We start from the raw sequence: 19,691 nt of genomic DNA, 5'->3' as shown, positions 1-19,691 counted from the left end.
TATTTATGCATAATGAGTTTGATTTGTATTTTTTTTAAGAACTTTTTCATGTATGTTCATAAATGACAGTAGTGTATAATTTCTTTCCTTGTACTGTCTTTTTTTTTTAAGTTACTTTTTTTTTTGTTACCTTTTTTTAAAATTAAATATATTTATTTATTTATTTTTGGCTGCGTTGGGTCTTCGTTGCTGTGCGCGAGCTTTCTCTAGTTGTGGAGAGTGGGGGCTACTCTTTGTTGCGGTGTGCGGGCTTCTCATTGCAGTGGCTTCTCTTGTTGCGAAGCACGGGCTCTAGGCACACGGGCTTCAGTAGTTGTGGCTCGCGGGCTCTAGAGCGCCATCTCGGTAGTTGTGGCGCACGGGCTTAGTTGTTCCGCGGCATGTGGGAACTTCCTGGACCAGGGCTTGAACCCATGTCCCCTACATTGGCAGGCAGATTCTTAACCACTGCACCACCAGGGAAGTCCCCCTTGTACTGTCTTTGTTCGGTTTTGGCATATTACTAGATTCAAATTGTTATTTCACAAAATCTTCCAAAATGAACTGTTTTGGAATACAGTTGAGATTTCATTTTTGCTTTCTTTTTTATAGCCAAATCTTTCTCTCATAATCCCTTTAATAGCCTGGAAATTTAAGACTCTGGTTTGGTGTCTGGAAGAGATTCCCAAACGGTCAGGAAACAAGCTTAGTACAAGAAACCATTTTCCCCATTTTAACTTGCCCCTAAACTCCCAAAACTTGGGTTTTTTTTAACTGCACATGAAAGAAGAGATGTCAATTGTTTTTACACAGCATCCCTCTCTTGGAATACAGAAGAGTTATCCAAACTGTAATTTGAATCTTTCTTTAATGATGAAGAGTGAGGAAGCAGAGACCATTCCTCCATACTGGAATTCTATTTTTAAATTATTTTTTAGCAAGTTAAAATCGTAAGCTCTCTTCCTTCCTCAAAAGATGAGAGTAAAATTTTCCTTTTTCCTTCAACCCTTTCTCTTTATTCAGTATACCTATGTTGAGTCACTACTGTGTGTAAAACACTGGGCTAAGTCTAGTAGTATAAAGATGAATGACATCATTGTGTAGCAGAGGCAACAAGTCATATAATCAAGGAATGAACAAAATGCTTTGCGAACGCTGAGGAACAAGCAATTAATTTTGTTTGAGGGGCTAGTAAAAGCATCACAGAGCAAGTAACTTATGTCTTAAGACAAAAAAATTATTTGGGCCATGCTTTTTTTATCCTTTGAAATGTAATTTAAAAAGCAAATCATGGGATACATACAACAATAAGGCAGGGAAAGGTGGGGGAAGTTATCTTTTCTTTTAATGCCTTTCACACCACCAAAATGTCTTCAACTACTGCACAATGGTAGATATATATTTTTACCTGCAGACTTTCTTCTTGTAGACTTTTCAAGACCAGTGCTAATGTATCAGTGAAATTAATGGAGCATTTCGTACTATTAACCTCACCCCATTTTCTATTCCCTCATGCACGTGTGCCTCTGTGGATGCAAACAAGTTAAAATGCCAGCTGACCTAGTTGGGTGGGTGGGAAAAGGAAGTGGTGCTTAGAGTCTATTGCACACCGGAAGGGGAGAGGCCCTGTTCCTGAATCTTGTTCAGTGTAAGGCAATAGAATCTTCAAGGTTGTATTACAATTCCTGACTTCAAGTCCACATCAGTGGTCAGAGAAAGTCTTACCTGGAATATGTTCTGTAAAAGAGAACTGTGTTTCCTGTAACTGCCCATCCAAACAAGGGACTTGAACTCAAGTAAGAAATCTTATTTTCTTTTTCATAATCCTACTCAAAAAGGAGGAAATATTTGGAACAGTTGCTCTGGGAAAAGGGAAAATACCCCAAACCTGAAGGTAGAATGACTCTAATTTTAGCTTTGAGTACAAAACACAATCTATGAGTCACTCCTTCCTGCTACTGTACTTGTAAAGTTGTTCATTAGTTACACTGATGCAGTGAGAAACCTAGTCCCCACCCCGTTAGGCTGTAACTCTAGAATGACAGTCTGTTTCTGGTCTTTATGGAGTCCCTTATCTCCCACATTTCATGGCCCCATCTGAGTTCCCATAGTACATGATGTATTATTTTATGTTTAGTCGTCTTCCGTATCTCCCACACTCCCCGTTGTTCACCAAACACCAGCCAGTGGCTTCCTTTCTACACCTCACATAAGAACACACCATGTTCATTCTGTCCTTAGACTCACTATCAATTTCTTAAATGACTTTCTCTTCCAACCTTCCCCAAACTCAGATATCACCTCCTCAGAGAACATTCCATGACTGCCCCAATGCTCCTCCACCACCACCCAGCCTCAGTTGCTCTCTACCACATTGTCCTCTTTATTTCCTTCATAACATAGTACAATATCATATTCTGTTGGGTTTGTCTTGTTTTTCAGTAAAACCAATACTTTACTGTTTTTTCACATAAACATTCTTATTAAGCAATATTGTACTATGGTGTGTAAGTTTCTATTGGTAAAAGAATGAAATCTCATTTAGTTTCTTTTTTTTTAATTTTATGTTATGATAGTAAGAGCACTTAACATGAGATCTACCCTCCTAAATTTTTAAGTGTTCAATACGTTATTGTTAACTTAGCTACAATGTGGTACAGCAGGTTCAACCTGTTTAGCTGAAACTTTATGCCTGTTAATTAGCAACTCCTTCATTTACTCTTACCCCCAACCCCTGCTAACCACCATTCTACTGTCTGATTCTATGAGTGTGACTATTTTAGATTTCTCACATAAGTGAAATCATGTACGATTTGTCCTTCTGCGACTGGTTTATTTCACTTAGCATAATGTCAAGGTTCTTCCATGTTGTCACAGAATTTCTTCTTTTTTAAGGCTAAATAATATTTCATTGTATATATATACCACATTTTCTTTATTTATTCATCTTTATCCATTCACAGACATTTAGGTTATATCCACATTTTAGCTATTGTGAATACTTCTGCAGTGAACATGGTAGTGCTGATATCTCTTCAAGATTTTGATTTCAATTTTTGTAGATAAATACCCCAAAGTTGGATTGCTGGATCATATGGTAGTTCTACTTTTAATTTTTTGGAGAACCTCCGTACTGCTTTCCATAGTGGCTGCACCATTTTGCATTCCTATCAACAGTGTACAAGAGTTCCAATTCCTCACATCCTTGCCAACATTTGTTGTCTTTTGTTTGATATTGTGTTGTTTATTTCTTCAGTTATTAACACTTATCACTCCTGATCGGAACATAACACCATAAGACAGAGCCTTTGTCCATGTTCTTTACCCCATCACCTCAGTGCCTATAGCAGTGCCTGACACACAAGGCTTTCAGTAATTACCATGTTGAATGGAGAACAAACAGGGTGATTGGCCAACTGTATCAGGATGATTGCTCTGATGACAGAGCTTGAAAGACTACTTCCTCCTCGCTGGTTCCATTATTTTAGAAAAGGGCTGTAAAGGAAAGTGGGCCAAGTGATTCACACAAGGCCTTCCAGGTAGGCAGTACGAGGTTGAAGACACTGTGATGCAGAGTCTAGCCGTCAGCTTTCTTGAGTCGATCAGGAAACAAATCTTTCAATAGATGTGTTTATCATAGAGTGTGGGACTGGGATTCAAGAGCCCTGATACTAACCCCAGCTATGCCATTAATTATTAGCTGTGTGACCTAAGGTAAGCCACCTCCCTTTTATGAGTCATGGTTTTCTCACCTGAAAATTAAGGGGTAGGACTGGAAGGTATCTGAGCTCCTTCCCAGCTCTGGTTGTTGAGCAATGAAGGCCATTCATTTATAGGTGAGCCATACTAGAGCCTGGGTGGGTCCCCTGAGACACTTCCTCCTACCAGGAGATTCAATCTGGAGATGAAATTAAAGCTCAAAGGGTAGCTTGATGAGTGTAACATTGAGAACACAGGGAGTTAAATATTGTCAAGGAGTATTTCTGTTAAACCTTGAGAAGTAACATGATGGATTCTGCTCAAAATTCTTCTGTGCTCAGAAAGAGGATTGATATTGAAAGACCTGGATACAAAACCTGTATCCAAGGCACTCCATCCTCCAGTAATGGAAAACACTGGTCCAGATATGTTGCTTCCTTGGCTGTTCTTTTTCTTTGATCTTTTCTCTTACTTCATCCAGTATTTAGATCCTAATGATTAGATTTCAACTGCCTTTAATTTAATCACACCCATCTTTCTATAAAAGATATTGATACAAATATCAGAACTATATTTAAACAAAACAAAAATAATCTTACAGATGGTATGTTTTTATAGGAATATTAGGAAAGAATGTTTGAAATTGGGACTATTCTGAAATCATGCATTGGTAAAGTTCCTTTCAAAGTACAAGATAGATGCATCAATGGATTTTAATGTAACAGGATATAGTATATAATGGTTTCAGACTCCAACAAACCTCTAAGAAACTACCATTTGTTGAGTTTCAGTGTCTTATCAAAGAAAGATATACATACTCACTTAAAAGGCTATTAAAATACTCCTCCCTTTTCCAGTGACATATTTGTGTGAGGCTGTTGAACGCAGAGCAGATATGAGCATCCATCTTTGTTCTATTAAGTTAGATATTAGAGATTTGCAAAAATGTACAACAGTGCTGCTCTTCTCATTAAATTTTGTTTTGTTTTATAAAATCTAGTTTTCACAAAAAGTTATTTGTATTAACATGTACTAAATTTATAATTTATAATTAAATGAATTGATCTTTTAAAAATTATATAGCAGTCTTTATTTCTAATAAGTGTTGATATAATCCACATAAAGAATTTTTAAGAGGTAAACAGGTCTTGACCCCAAAATGTTTGAGAACCACTGCCCTGAGTAAGGAGCACCCTACGCAAAGCTCCACTTCTGTGCAGAGTTTATGGTCGGCATCGTGGTGTCTCACCTTCAAAGAGGAAAGGATAGGGCTTCCCTGGTGGCGCAGAGGTTGAGAATCTGCCTGCCAATGCAGGGGACACGGGTTCGAGCCCTGGTCTGGGAAGATCCCACATGCCGCGGAGCAACTGGGCCTGTGAGCCACAACTACTGAGCCTGCGCGTCTGGAGCCTGTGCTCTGCAACGAAAGGCCGCGACAGTGAGAGGCCCACGCACTGCGATGAAGAGTGGCCCCCACTTGCCGCAACTAGAGAAAGCCCTCGCACAGAAACGAAGACCCAACACAGCCAAAAATAAAAATAAATTAATTAAAAAAAAAAAAAAAAAAAAGAGGAAAGGATAAATGAAGATTCTCAGGTATTTGAGGAGAACCTCTAACAAGAACAACAGAAGCCCAAATGATCAGAGGAAAGGTAGTTGAGCAAAAAGCACAGAGCAGGAAAGATAAGTCCAAAATCATCATCATCAACATCACCATCTGCTTGGAAATAAGAGAAGATTTTTCACACCCATAAAATAAGAATAGAAACATAAGAAGCATCCAAAGAGCATGTAAACACACACACCCACACTTTGAAATTAAAAGTCAGATAGTAGAAATGAAAAAATTCAATAGAAGGGATAGAAAATAAAGATGAAGTCTCTCAGAAAACAGAACGATGAACAAGAAGATGGAAAATAGGAGAGGAAGAATGAGAAAGATTAAAGTGTCTAATCTAATGGAGGGGAGGGAGTATTAAAGCCATAATTCAAGAACAGTTTCCCTAGCTTTTTGGTCCCAGGATCTGTACATGCTTAAAAATTACTAAGTGCCCAAAAAGCTTTTTTGTTTATGATTTATGATGTTTCATTTACCATGACAGAAATTAAAACTGAGAAACTATTAAGGTATCAGTGGGGACTTCCCTGGTGGCTCAGTGGTTGAGAATCTGCCTGCCAATGCAGGGGACACGGGTTCAAGCCCTGGTCCGGGAAGATCCCACATGCCACGGAGCAACTAAGCCCGTGTGCCACAACTACTGAGCCTGTGCTCTAGAGCCCACGAGCCACAACTACTGAAACCCATGCGCCTAGAGCCTGTGCTCTGCAACAAGAGAAGCCACCACAATGAGAAGCCCGCACACCTCAACGAAGAGTAGCCCCTGCTCACGACAACTAGAGAAAGCCCGTGGGCAGCAGCAAAGACCCAACACAGCCAAAAAATAAATAAATAAATTTATTTTAAAAAAAGAGAGATATCAATGTATTCAATAATAATAAATCCACAAATTTCTAGAAAACTTTACTACTCTTCCCACTAACATTTTTGTGTGTGTTGGAATTGTTTTACATTTTTACAAATCTCTTTACTGTTTGACTTACTAGAAGACAGCTGGATTCTCATATCTGCTTCTCCTTTCCATCTGTGATATCACAGGTCACGTGGCCTCTGGAAAGGCCAGTGTACTCTCACAAGAGAATGAAAGTAAAAAATCTAACAGTGTCAAAGTATTTTTATAAAAATATTGACCTTATGGACTTCCTGAAGGGATCTCAAGAACCCAGGGGTCATTTTGAGAACTGGCACTCAAGAACATTTCCCAGATATTCAAATTGGCTCTGTGTATGAAAAAAACCCACCTCAAAACCAACCATCACAGCATTTCAGAACCATATTAACAAACAGAAAACGCCAAAAACCTCCAGAATTGAAAAACAGGTCACTTGGAACCTGGATCGCAGATCAGAATGATATTGGACTTCTCAATAGCAGCATTAGAATCCATAAGGCAGCATATAGCTCCCTGAAAACTGAGGGAAAATAACTTCCAACCAAGAATTCTATATCCATCGATATTATCAGCCAGGTGTGAAGGGAGAACATTTTGAAACAGGAAGAGTCTCAGAAAATGTACTGCCTATCACCCCTACTGGAGTCGTAGAATCACCCAAAGGAGACAAAATGGCTTAAATGGTATCTGAGAAACAAGGCATCCAACATGAGAGCTAGGGAAGGGCACCATCAGGGTGGTATTGCAGAGAGGACCCAACAGGCCTGGAGAGCACCTGTCCAGGTGGGGGTGGAAGGACAGGCAGCTCTAGGAGGGAGGTCAGCAAGAAAGAACACAGTCCATAGATGATCTGATGTTTGAACTCGGTGAGACAAGGATTATACTTCTGGCGCAAAGTTGGAAGGTAAATTAGTGGAGTGTATTTTGAAAACAAAGCAAAAAAAAAAAAAGCATTTTAACTCCAGGGAAAACATGGTTGTACAAGAAAGGACATGTAGTTATGGTACACTCCAAGGCTCAGCTGAGAATAATATTTACATAGCCTTTAACGTGTAAACTCTGGGGACTTCCCTGGTGGCGCAGCGGTTAAGACTCCGCGCTCCCAATGCAGGGGGCCCAGGTTCGATCCCTGGTCAGGGAACAAGATCCCCCATGCATGCCGCAACCAGGAGTTCACATGCCACAACCAAGGAACCCACTGGCCTCAACTAAGGAGCACGCCTGCTGCAACCAAGACCCAGTGCAACCAAATAAATAAAATAAATATTAAAAAAAAATAATAAAGTGTAAACTCTGACTTTTAATCTAATTAAATTTCATAACAGAACTTGTTGAGAAGATGGGAGGAAAGGAAGCTGAGAAAATTATGGAGTAAATATCTAAAACTGAAAAAGAATGAAAATGCATTACCAGCATGTTTGGAAACGGGTACATACAGCAGAAACAGCTAGGAGTTGGAAGTGTTTCTTGGGAGTGGCAGTCGAGAATGGGAAACAAAAAGCAAGAAAGTGTAGAACTATTTTTATCATAATTCCTGCAGAACTGTTTAACCTTTTATTAAATATGTAATACACAGCTAATTAAAATAAACACTTAACATATCAGAGTACATATCAATCCAAGTTATATGGAATGCAATTTGGAAATGTGTTAACATTTAAACTGAGAATGCCTGATGACCCAGCAATCCCATTTATAGAATTGTATCCAGTCATGGGAGATCAGTTAAATTAACGATGCTACGTCCACACGATGAAATATTATGCAGTTAGTTACTTAAAATAATGAATCATTAAAAATAATACAGATTTTCATCTGAAGAAAGAGATTTCCTCCTCTGGCATATCTTTCCTTTAGAGCAGTATCTCCATGTAGAGTTTTATATTTCTCAGTGTGATTTTTCACTGAAGGTCTGACTCTTCCAGTGGATTCCAAGCTCCAAGAGACCAGGAACCATATCTCACTTGGCTCACTGGTGTGTTTGTTCTTAGTGCTTTGCACAGTATCTGGTACCTGGAAAGCTATTGGATGAATGAGTATGTGTGAGCATGCTACAGATGTGGACAAACTTCTAGAAGACTGAAACCGTTAGGTAGGGCTTACCTCTGGGTGGGAGAGTTACAGGTCAGACCGGTGTTTACACCCCTGCTCCACCATGACCTTGGGCAAGTCCCTTACCTAAGCCTTGGATATAATGACAAGAAGTCCTCAGTTATCCAATTAAACATGATTCCTTGTAAATGCCATATAAATGTTTAAACTTCTAAGTTATTTAAAATGTCCTCAACTGTCAGACCACAACCTAATACATTCTGGCTTTTATTTTTTTATTAGTGAACTTCTGCAAGACTTGGAAAACTGTGAAAATGATCCTGTGGCCATAGCAGAATGCTTTGTGTCCAAGGTAAGCAGGGTTCATCTCTCTGAGCCAACCAAGACAGAGACAGAGCACACATTGTTTTCATTTTAAGGTTAAAATGACCGTTGTGTTCCATATTGGCTGAGGTTCACCACTAGTCTCTCTCACTCTGAGGGGTTTTTTTCTCCCCACTAGCTAGGAAAACAAAAAACAAACAAAAAAACCCCACAGTTCCCAGTAAGTTAGGAAATGCTAATAACTTAGTAGTTGTCCTAGAACTTGTATAGTAGCTAAATGATGTTACATATCTTTCCTAGGAAAAACTTTAATCTTGGGAAGAGGAGAGTCCAGATTAGAGAAATGTTAGAAAAATAAATACATATACAATACCACTAGACCAGTTACAAAAATCTGTTAGAATATAAATAGTATTTATATATATATGGCACTAGCCTAGTCATTAGGGGGATAAAGAGAGCAGAATTAATCTCCTGCATCTTAAAAATGCACTCTAATTTTCCTACGTTTTTCTTAAGTTGAACTGATGGTTTAGAAAAACACAAGGAAAGGATTTGAATTTTAAAGCTTAAACGACAGTTTATATTCTGTACCCAGATAAGAGAGAGAATTCTGAAACTTACAAGGGAAGCCTTTACAACAGCGGTCCCCAACCTTTTTGGCACCAGGAACCCGTTTCATGGAAGACAGTTTTTCCGCGGGGTTTGGAGGGGGGATGTTTCAGGCGGTAATGCGAGTGATGGGGAGCGATGGGGAGTGGCAGATGAAGCTTCACTTGCTCTCCCGCCACTCACCTCCTGCTGTGCGGCCGGGTTCCTAACAGGCCACAGACTGGCACTACCCTGCAGCCCAGGGATTGGGGACCCCTGCTTGACAACATTACTTTCTCGACACGCTACCTACTGTATATAGAATCTTACGTTTCTCTTAAAAATTCAACAGGTTTTGTTTAGAAAACCTCTAGCAGAAATTGTTTTTGCAGTAAAACCTCATAGGATTTTTGCAGTTGTGGTTTTAGATGTACAAAGGTTGAAGCAAAGTTCATGACAGTGCTTTGGGGTCAGCCCAGAGTTAGCACCTCATTCAGAATCCTGGAGTCCGGGGTGAACTTGAAGATGTCCTCCCAGCCTGGCTGGGCTCCGGGGTTGTTCCACGGGGTCATTTCTGATGATCCAATGGTTTTGAATCCAAACATAACACTCTAGGTTCTGCTCAAGTGTGGTTCCTTAAAGGCAGTTGATGGGCTTGTATATAAAACACTCCTGACTTTGTGGGTGCGAGTGTTCGTGCCCACACACTTGCACACACAATTCTTTTCACAAGCGGCCTGTGTTATAGTGAATTCTCCTGCAGGGTAGGAATTTGGAAAAGAGAAGGAAAACGAAAGAGGAAGAAATGGGTAAAAAGATATGCTGAGTATATCAAAGAAGCTGTGTTACAATCACCACAGCACATAAACAGCATAGAAGCTTTTGGAAACATTGGGGCTTTTACTGCTAACTGTAATCACACGTTGATTAAAGCTGGTCCAGCGTACGCTTAGCTCTGGCCTAATTATTCACATAAAAGTTTGTTTGTGTGCCAGGTTGCCAGCTCCCAAATCTGATTTCTCGTTGTGATGTTGCCAAGTTTAATTAGAAGACTGATTATAGCGCTCCACGCTCTCGTGTGTGAGCCGGGAATCGCGAGGGAGTGTGGGGTCTGGCACAGCCTGCTTCTTACTCAGCGCCCTGAAATTTGGAAGATGTTACACTTCCGACACACAGCCAGCTGCTCGCCTCTGGGGAGGAATGGAAAAGTGCTTTAATCGAGAGGCTGTTAATGAAAGAGGTAAAGCTGGCGGCTGCCGTCTGCTTTTATCTGAGTCACTGGGGCTTCCACAGAGAGTCATCTTTGACCTTGCTTTTGTGGTACGGAGAGGCCACAGCCAGAGGAGAATACAGTACTTCTTACCTGCTGCTGCCCATAGAAGAACAACAGGCGCTGTTGCTATTGAAGCCATTCTCGAGAGGGACGGGAAAAGTCCTTACCAGGCAGACCCAGCTCTCTCCCAGCTGAGCGTTTCTCCGCTCTTAGGACTCTGGAAACACCTGGAACAGGTTTCCTTGGTTTCCTGCCTTCACCTCCACTCTCATTTCCATCCCTCATCTTGACTGTCAGCCAAGCTGGCCCTGGGCGGAATTTAGGAGGGAGACGAAGTTTGTCTTCAGAGACCCGACCTCCCCTTAACCTCCTCCTCTCCCCTGATGCACGGCCCCCTCCCCACTGGAGCCTTTCTCTCTCTAGTGCCAGGCACCACCACCGCTTACTGAAATTATCCTCAAGAAAGTGCTGGTATCAGACATTGGTGTAACTGGAGTGCATTCAAGTCAGTGTCACCTTACCCCTATGCTATTTACATAGTAAGCCTTTCTCATAGTGGCCTGTGAATAGTACTCAGGAATCAGTGAGTGTGTGTGTGTGTGTGTGTGTGTGTGAAAAGGAGAGAGGTGGGGTGGGGAGAAATTGACCTTATAGCAGAAGAAACCCTAAAATCATACAGATTTCTATACTCTGGTTATTCATTCAATAAACATTCAGATCCCCTGTGTGTTCAGTTGGCCAGCCGTGCGTATCGTGTTTTGGTTCTTTTATAATTAAATGTCTCATTTTGACATCATCTCTAATTGCAACTTGAAAGAGTTGAATAACCAGAAGAAAATAGAAGAAAATATCTATTTTTGTATAATTTTTTTTGTATCATTGCCTTCTTTCTCCCTAAATACTTCTGAAAAGGACTTGTGTGCATATATCATAAGAAATAGGTGTTTAGGGAATTAACTAACTAGGAGTTATTGACTTTTGTGTAAAGCCATTATTTGAATTGTCCACAGAGCTTATAAATCTAAGATCCAATATGCATTTGCTTCTATATTAAGAATATGTCACTGATTTAAATCAAAACTGTCTAAGGTAGGAATAGAGCCATGATGTCACAAAATGCACAGAAATTCAGTTGTGCAGAAGCCTTGAGGCTTTATTAGGGTAGGTGTGTGTAGGTCACATAGATGATGTAATTTAAATGTTTTCATTGAGGCCGTCGTGTTTAAGTTTGGTATTCCATATGATCCTAAAAGTCCTTAAATTTGAGGAAATCGGCCTGCTAATTGTTCAATCCCAGGCTGAGTGTGGCAGGAGGCAGGAAAGAAGCAAGAAACTGAAAGGGTGTGAGCAAACACAGGGAAAGGCTCTAGCTTGGTGTTAATTTCCTAGAAGACCTTGGGCAAATCACTTTGCCCTTCTTATCGCTGGAGCCGGGCGGGACACTCCAGTGCCTTCAGGAGCTAAACAGGTGAACATAATGGGCCCAGGTGGAGGCCAGAGCCATCGAGGCACTCATGTCTCAGGGACAGAAATGTTACCTGAAACTGTAGGCCCAGGGCCAGTGGATCTAATACTTTTTCAAGAGAAGCCAGAAATCAAGATATTTTTATCTTCTAACTTTTTGAATTTGGCAATTAATTTAGATTTTTTTTAAAATACTATGCTTAAAATTTTGGCAGCATACTAGGTTGGCAAGGCCATGGGGAAACAGACACTCCTGTAATTGTGGGAAAACAAAATAGACCCTGTGGAGGAGAATTTGGCTATATCTAGCCAAATTACATCTGAATTCACCCTTTATTCTAGCAATCCTACTTCCAGAAATCTATTCCAAAAGTATAGTGAGTATACAGCATCATACAGGAGCTTGTTAGAAAGCAAATTCTCGGGCCCCACCCAAACCTACTAAAGCAGAAACTCTGGGAGTGCAACCCAGTAATCTGTGTTTTAATAAGCCCTCGAGGTAATTCTAATACTCAAGTTTGAGAATCACTGGCATAGCTTGTTTTTATTTATTCAGAAATAGGGGAGGTTATACTTATATTTAAATGTGTATGTTTAAAAAAAAATTAAAAAGGATAAACTGTAAGATTAAAAGTTGGTTCCTGATGGGGAAGGGAGGGAATAGTCTAGAATGGGAAAGATTAGAAGCCAGACTTCTTTAAATGTACATTTCCTTGGAGAGTTGACTTTGAAACCATATATCTATTTTACATAGTTATAAACCAAAGTTCAAGTTTAAAACGGTCTTCAAAGCACAGGGAGATCAGCTCAGTACTTTGTGACCACCTAGAGGGGTGGGATAGGGAGGGTGGGAGGGAGGGAGTCGCAAGAGGGAAGAGATATGGGGAGATATGTATATGTATAGCTGATTCACTTTGTTTTAAAGCAGAAACTAACACACCATTGTAAAGCAATTATACTCCAATAAAGATGTTAAAAAAATAAAATTAAATTAAAAATAAAAATAAAATAAAATAAATTAAAAAAAAATTTTTTTTAATTGAAAGCAAAATGAAACAATGAGTCTAATTGCAGATCCAGTTTGTGGCATGACCACACAGAGGAAATTCCAATCAACTGAAAAATATGCTGTGGACAAAATACAACAAATACATCCTTAACTGTTTTCAGTAATGATATCATATATAATGGTGTTAGTATTGTTATTCTGGAATTATTGTGTATATTGTGGGATAAAGCAAATGAATATTTACATTTGTGTCACTGAGAACTGGAATTGGTAAGAGAAAGAAAATACAGAGTAAGAATGAGGCTAATTAAAAACACTGTAGTCCTGAATCTGAATTACAAGAATTAGTATGAACTAAGCATGTATTTTAGCTTTAAAAAAACACCATATTCCTAGCTTTGTCCACTGAAAAGGCCTAGGAATAATAATTAACCTAGTAGCAAGAGCATCCCTAAAACTCAGATTGTGGTTTCCACATACCACTTCCTACCTAAAGGAATCAGGGCTCTGCGAAGAGTGAGTGTAGGGAAGTAAATATACAAGATGGTCTGGAACATCTTGTCACATCAGAAAACAAGGAAGCTACTGGAGGCTGTAGGTCACGAATACTCAAGAAGAGGCTCCTACTGGGCAAAGGTGGGATCATTTGAGCATCAGTAAAGATAACTAACTGAAAACAACGGAAAATCATGAAATATGTTTATATTCATGAAATCACAGTGATATATATATATATAAAAAAAAAAACCCAAGCCCTTTGCAGGATGTTAGAGAACCGATGCATTATTTTGAAAATCAAGGAAAAGAATCAAGCATTTATCCTGCCTTTCCCATACAAACCACAAACTGCAGGGTAACCAGTCTAAGGCAGTTCCTTTTTTGGAAAGATTTTGGCTAATAAATGAAGACAGAATAGTAGAATAGAAATATCACCATGTTGTAACCCCTCATGAATTAACAGATCTAGGCAATAATTGCCAATGGTTATTTTTTTTTTATAAATTTATTTTATTTATTTATTTTTGGCTGCGTTGGGTCTTCGTTGTTGCGCTCAGGCTTTCTCTGGTTGCGGCGAGCGGGGGCTACTCTTCGTTGTGGCATGAGGGCTTCTCATTGTGGTGGCTTCTCATTGCAGAGTATGGGCTCTAGGCGGGTGGGCTTCAGTAGTTGTGGCACGTGGGCTCAGTAGTTGTGGCTCGCGGGCTCTAAAACGCAGGCTCAGTAGTTGTGGCGCGCGGGCTCAGTTGCTCTGCAGCGTGTGGGATCCTCCCGGACCAGGGCTCGAACCCGTGTCCCCTGCATTGGCAGGCGAACTCTTAACTACTGCACCATCAGGGAAGCCCACCAATGGTTATTAACATCACAGAAAGAGAGACCCAGACATCATATGCCTCCCGATTTAAGTATAGTCTAACCTGTGATGTACTCGGGCCAAATTATGAAACCTAAATCTGATCAAACCTCTCCTAAACCAGAAAGAGTGTGGAGGACAGGGGAACACAGTAAAGGAAGCCATAGGGATGTGATCAGCAAAACTGAGACTGTGGGAGACTCTGCAGGACAAACCATCTGGCTTTTCTTCAACTTAATTGCAAGGGGAAAATAAGAGGGGGAATTTATAGATTAGAAGGGACTTAAGAGATATCAACAATATCAAGTTGCTGTGTGTGGGTGTTATTTGGATTCCAAAGCAAACAGCAAACTATAATTAAAAAAAAAGAAAGTAGGAAATAGGAATACTGATGACAAACCCTCATGATAGTATGGAATTACTTCTTTATTTATTTTACATTTATTGAAGTATAGTTGATTTGCAATGTTGTGTTTAATTTCTGCTGTACAGCAAAGTGACTCAGTTATACATATATCTGTTCTTTTCATATTCTTTTCCATTATGGTTTATCACAGGATATTGAATATTTAGTTCCCTGTGCTCTACAGCAGGACCTTTTTGTTTGTCTATCGTATATGATGTAATAGTTTGCATCTGCTAATCCCAGCCTCCCAGTCCTTCCAATGGAATTATGTAAATATGATAATAGCATTGCGGGGATGCTTCTTTTTAAAAGTCCTCCTATTAAAGATATATACTTTTTTTTTTAAACATCTTTATTGGAGCATAATTGCTTTATAATGGTGTGTTAGTTTCTGCTGTATAACAAAGTGAATCAGCTATACGTATACACATATCCCCATATCTCCTCCCTCTTGTTCTCCCTCCCACCCTCCCTATCCCACCCCTCTAGGTGGACACAGAGTACTGAGCTGATCTCCCTGTGCTTTGTGGCTGCTTCCCACTAGCTATCTATTTTACGTTTGGTAGTGTATATATGTCATGCCACTCTCTCACTTTGTCCCAGCTTACCCTTGCCCCTCCCCGTGTCCTCAAGTCCATTCTCTAGTTGGTCTGCGTCTTGATTCCCGTCCTGCCCCTAGGTTCTTCATGACCTTTTTTTTTTTTTTTTGTAAAAGTGAAATGATATTATGTCTAGAATTTGTTGATGAGGGAACCTGGAATATGATCATAGCAAAAGGCAAGAAGCCCCCATTAGTTAGCCAAATATTTAAGCATTTGAGGCATTGCTGCCACGTTGGACGCATACAGGTGAGTAGACTTGGATCCTGCTCTCAAAAAATTTTCAGCTTCGTAGGAGAGATGGGGATTCAGTAGTTCAACAGACATTATGTGCCAGATGAACACAGTAGGGCCCCCTGTTGCAGGGACTCACAGCGTAGAGTGGGAGACAGACAGACATGCAGAAAATGTCATTATCGTTCAGCAAATGCTGCGAGATGGGCTGGTGTTGGGTGTTGTGAGGTCCCAAGTAGGAGCAGTGGGCTTGGCCCAAGGACTCAGGAAGTCCCCTAAGAGGAAATAAAGCCTCAGTTCAATGTCAAGTGGTGCCTAGTAGCTATCCGATGAAAAAGGTGGGAAAGACAGTGGGCGGAGAGAACTGCACACACAGGGCTTGAAAGTGTGCAGCGACTTTCTTGTGCCCTGCATATGCCTTCAACATGTTCTGACCACATGATATTTAAATTATCTACCTATATTTCTCTCTCACACTGCAAATCCCCCAGAGGACTACGAGCATCTGGGGGCAGAAACCCTACTGTCTTCCTCTTCCTATTTGCCTTCAGATTCAGCTAACACAGCGGACGCTCAATAAGTGTTTAATGAACTCAGATGAGTTCAAGTGCACGTGGATTCTAGGTATAACCCAAGGTAGATAAAAAGGCATGGATGATTGCCACAGGGGCTCAGGAGACAGGCCAGTGTGGTTACAGGAACAAATTTAAAGGTGTGAATGATATATCTTTTCTTTGTAATTGACTGTTGTTGTCTCGGCTTTTTTTGCCCATAAAATTTCTTTTGTTTCCTTGCAGAGTGAAGAGTTCCACATTTACACCCAGTATTGCACTAACTATCCGAGGTACGCCTTGTGAATGTGCAGGAATATCTGCATATTGTTTTAAGTCAGTCCGTGCAGTGTATGTGGTCGGTAGGCGTTATGTGCCTGGCGCTGCCCTGAGTACTGTGGGAAAACTGCAAACATGCTGAGAACGGACCACAGGGGTACCCAGATATTGATCCATTCAGGCTTAGGGACTCTCTAGCAGAGCCAGCACAGGGAAAAATTGTGAAAGACCTTAAAGGAGACCAAAAAGATTGTTAGGTTTCCCTCAGTGGAAAACTAAGTAAACCAATTGTGTTGGGCTAGAAGTCTTATCTATTAACCCTTTTGTATATGCGCCATGTTTTAAAGAATATGGGATGCACTGCTAATGAGTTTATATAATCTAGCTGGGGATAAAATATGTTATATTTTTGCCACATAAATTTTAGGAACTACATAAGTTTTATGGAGTTCAGAGAAAGGAAAGAACATGGTAAGCTTATGTGAGAAAAGAGAACTCATCATCCCACCTGGATCATTGCTTCAGTTTTGCTCACACTGGGGGTGTCGGCAAGAGGGCCATTTAGGGAGCAGCCTCTGGCCAATATAGCGACCATTTCAGTAAGGGAGTCAGGCCTAAGACCACAGCTCACACTGTAGGAAATTCTTTTTTCTGCAAAAGACATTTATTGAGCACTTATTGATTTCTAAGTACTGCGCTCAATCCTGTAAATACAAAATGTGGTTGAATGTAGTTTTCCCAGGAATCTAGAGCTATTGAGGGGTTAAAGAAAAGCAGAAAACAGAGAAGACACTGACAGCACAGTGCCTGGCCCCTGACAGGTCCTCAGCAAGTGCTAGCTCATCATCGTCCCTGCCCCATCCCCACTGCGTGGATGAAATCACTGAGCCTCCAACAGGTTTATTGATGTTACAAGGGTCACCTAGCTGAGAAGTGACCAAATCTGGCTGGGATTTGAACCAAAGTTGGTCCAGCCTCAAACCTCATGCTACTACATCTTTGTGAAGTTTCTGAAGCTTTGTGAGTCCCCTCACCCCATATACCTTTCTACTGTCTCTTTGCCCACGTGACTAGCAGGACTTGAGTTGTTATGTTAGGGATGAACTGGGAAGAGAGCTGGGGGGATTTTATCTACTCTGTAGCCAGTCTTGGTAGAGACGTGTCCCTAAGGATAAAGTGGGTGGTGGGGTCCACCTAGAAGAGAAGCCAGTAGACTGAGCCCCTTGTGTCACTGTGTTCAGGAAGAACAAGTGGGTCATTCCTGCTTGGGGATGGCCCTGGAAAGCCAGTGTGGATTAAAAGACATGAAGCCAGAGGCTCAGGCTTACTGATGGCAAAATACTTTCCACTGGAGGATTTTCATCTCCCCCTCTAAATATTGGTCAGGATATCATGCTATGGTGATTTATTTGGTTGGGGATCAAGCATGCTTTTCTCAGGTTTCCCTAAAAACAAAACAAAACAACACCCCACATGCAGATTAGTACATTTATCCATATCCTTATCTATAGACCCACCCACATTTTACACAGTTTCACTTAAGCAATGTTGTTTCCACCTCTCTCCTGAAGATATCAGGAAATTGTAGGATGCCCCAACTAAAGCTATGGTCCTTATGCTAAAAGCCAGCGTTACACCACACCCTAAGGCAGAGAAATCAAAGAATCAGCCCTCAACTTCTCCACAAAACTTCCTCCTGTGGGAAAGGAAAAAACATTCCAACTCTGAGGAATCAACAAAATTCTGGACCCAATTATCAGGATCTAAGATGCTAGAGGGGCTTGTTCGGAGGATTATGTCTGTGTAAATTTCATTATAAACATGTCATTTGAAGAAATATCTTCTGAATTTGCAATTTTGGAAGTTTATGTTAAGAAGAATTTTCTGACTTAGTAATAAGAACAGAGGGCACAAAATGAAGGCAGCTTTTATAAACTAGACTGCTTCAGGGTCAGGCGATAGGCACAGTCATTCGTGCAGGACATTTCTGAGAGCCTGTCCTTCATGGGGCACAAGTCCAAGCTTGGTGTACACTGGCAGGAAATAGGAACGAATATCCCTTGCCTTCTAGCAGTTTATACTGTTTTGAGAGTCGGAACTGAACCAAATGCAATAGTGGAACAGCCGTTAGGAAAGATCAAATCAATGAATACAAGTCAATGTAGAACCAACTCAGTCATATGTAATAGAAGCTAAAGATGCATGAGATAAACGAGGAGTAAGTCCCAGCGAGGAGAAGTCAGGACAGTTTCCAGGAGGAAGTGTTTTTTATCTTGGGTCTGGCTTTGAAGAAGGAAAGAATCGTGTTAGCAGGGAACTGCTCCCCAGGCCCTCTCAGTGAAGCAGGCACATCCGGTTCTTGCCCAATTGTGTGGTTTTCATATTCATAGAAAAATATTTCTTCCTGTCCCCTTGCCTCCCATCAGTTTGCCCTCTGAGGCCCGAGATTTCCCACCCCCGTCTTCACAAGCCATGAGCGCCAGGTGTTTCAGCCCATCTGACAATGCGTCTTTCCCCTTCGGATCCAGGCTGGTGATATTAAATGTCTCCTGCACACCTTGACAGATGTCTTTCTTCATACCAGTCACTCCCCCAGCCCTCCCTCTTGTCCCCAGGGAGGAGCACAGACCCGCTCAGGTCATTGTCCTCGGATGTCTCCCAGTGGCCTGAATCCGGAGTTCAGTGCGCTCAGGATTTCTTACAGGTCTTATCCTTGGGCAAGAACTCAAAACTCCAGATGGTTAGAAGGCCAGTGGGCAGCAGATTCTGACTCTAAAGAACCTTAGAAAAGTCCCTAGGTTACATGATGAAGAATAGTTTTGAAATCTTAAGGGAAAAATAAAACCATTTGAACAGATACTTCTCCAAGCAATCAGCCACAAAAGGGATTCTGATCGCTTAATTAGGAGACCTCCATCCATGTCACTTCCTTCCAAGGAGTTTTATTTTGTTGTTTGGCTCTGGTTTTCTAAATTAATTCTGAAAACATATTACTGACTTGGGGAGAAAGGGGCTGAAATTACTTCCACCTGCTTCCTTCTAAGTTATGAGACCATAAGATTTTAATTTACGTGTGTATGCGCAACTATACAAGCCCACCAGCTTGCTTTATGTATAAGATATGAGCATTGTTTCAACCATCCCTCTAGGATGTTTGGGGGCTGTACTTATTGCCTCTAGGGGAGCTGAGGTGGAGGAAGAATTCCGACCTACTTTTCTAATATGCTCTGTAAGGCACGCTCCTTAAGGACCAAGGTTATCCAACTGTTTCAGAAGCTGAATTTAGAATGAGGAGAGACACTTGGCGGTGGAAAGAAGGATCTGTTCAGAGATTCTCAAAGGAAAGTTCCTCGGGGGATGAGGTCTCCAA

The 19,691-nt window shown here is 40.9% G+C and overlaps 1 protein-coding gene across 4 annotated transcripts in view; it reads left to right on the top strand.

The window, feature by feature from the left end:
* The window catches only part of PLEKHG1 (pleckstrin homology and RhoGEF domain containing G1), a 223,414-nt gene that overhangs the window by 170,359 nt on the left and 33,364 nt on the right, over window positions 1–19,691 (top strand). For all 4 annotated transcript variants that reach the window (XM_059940997.1, XM_059940996.1, XM_059940998.1 and 1 more), the window contains 2 exons: window positions 8,523–8,592; window positions 16,289–16,335. In XM_059940997.1, the coding sequence (XP_059796980.1) occupies window positions 8,523–8,592; window positions 16,289–16,335 (117 nt within the window). The remainder of the gene's footprint in view (window positions 1–8,522; window positions 8,593–16,288; window positions 16,336–19,691) is intronic.

This window comes from Balaenoptera ricei, chromosome 12 (genome assembly GCF_028023285.1).
Source record: "Balaenoptera ricei isolate mBalRic1 chromosome 12, mBalRic1.hap2, whole genome shotgun sequence".
Taxonomy (NCBI): Eukaryota; Metazoa; Chordata; class Mammalia; order Artiodactyla; family Balaenopteridae; genus Balaenoptera; species Balaenoptera ricei.
The sequence above is the reverse complement of the archived record's forward strand: the minus strand, read 5'-3'. Positions and strand labels throughout refer to the sequence as shown.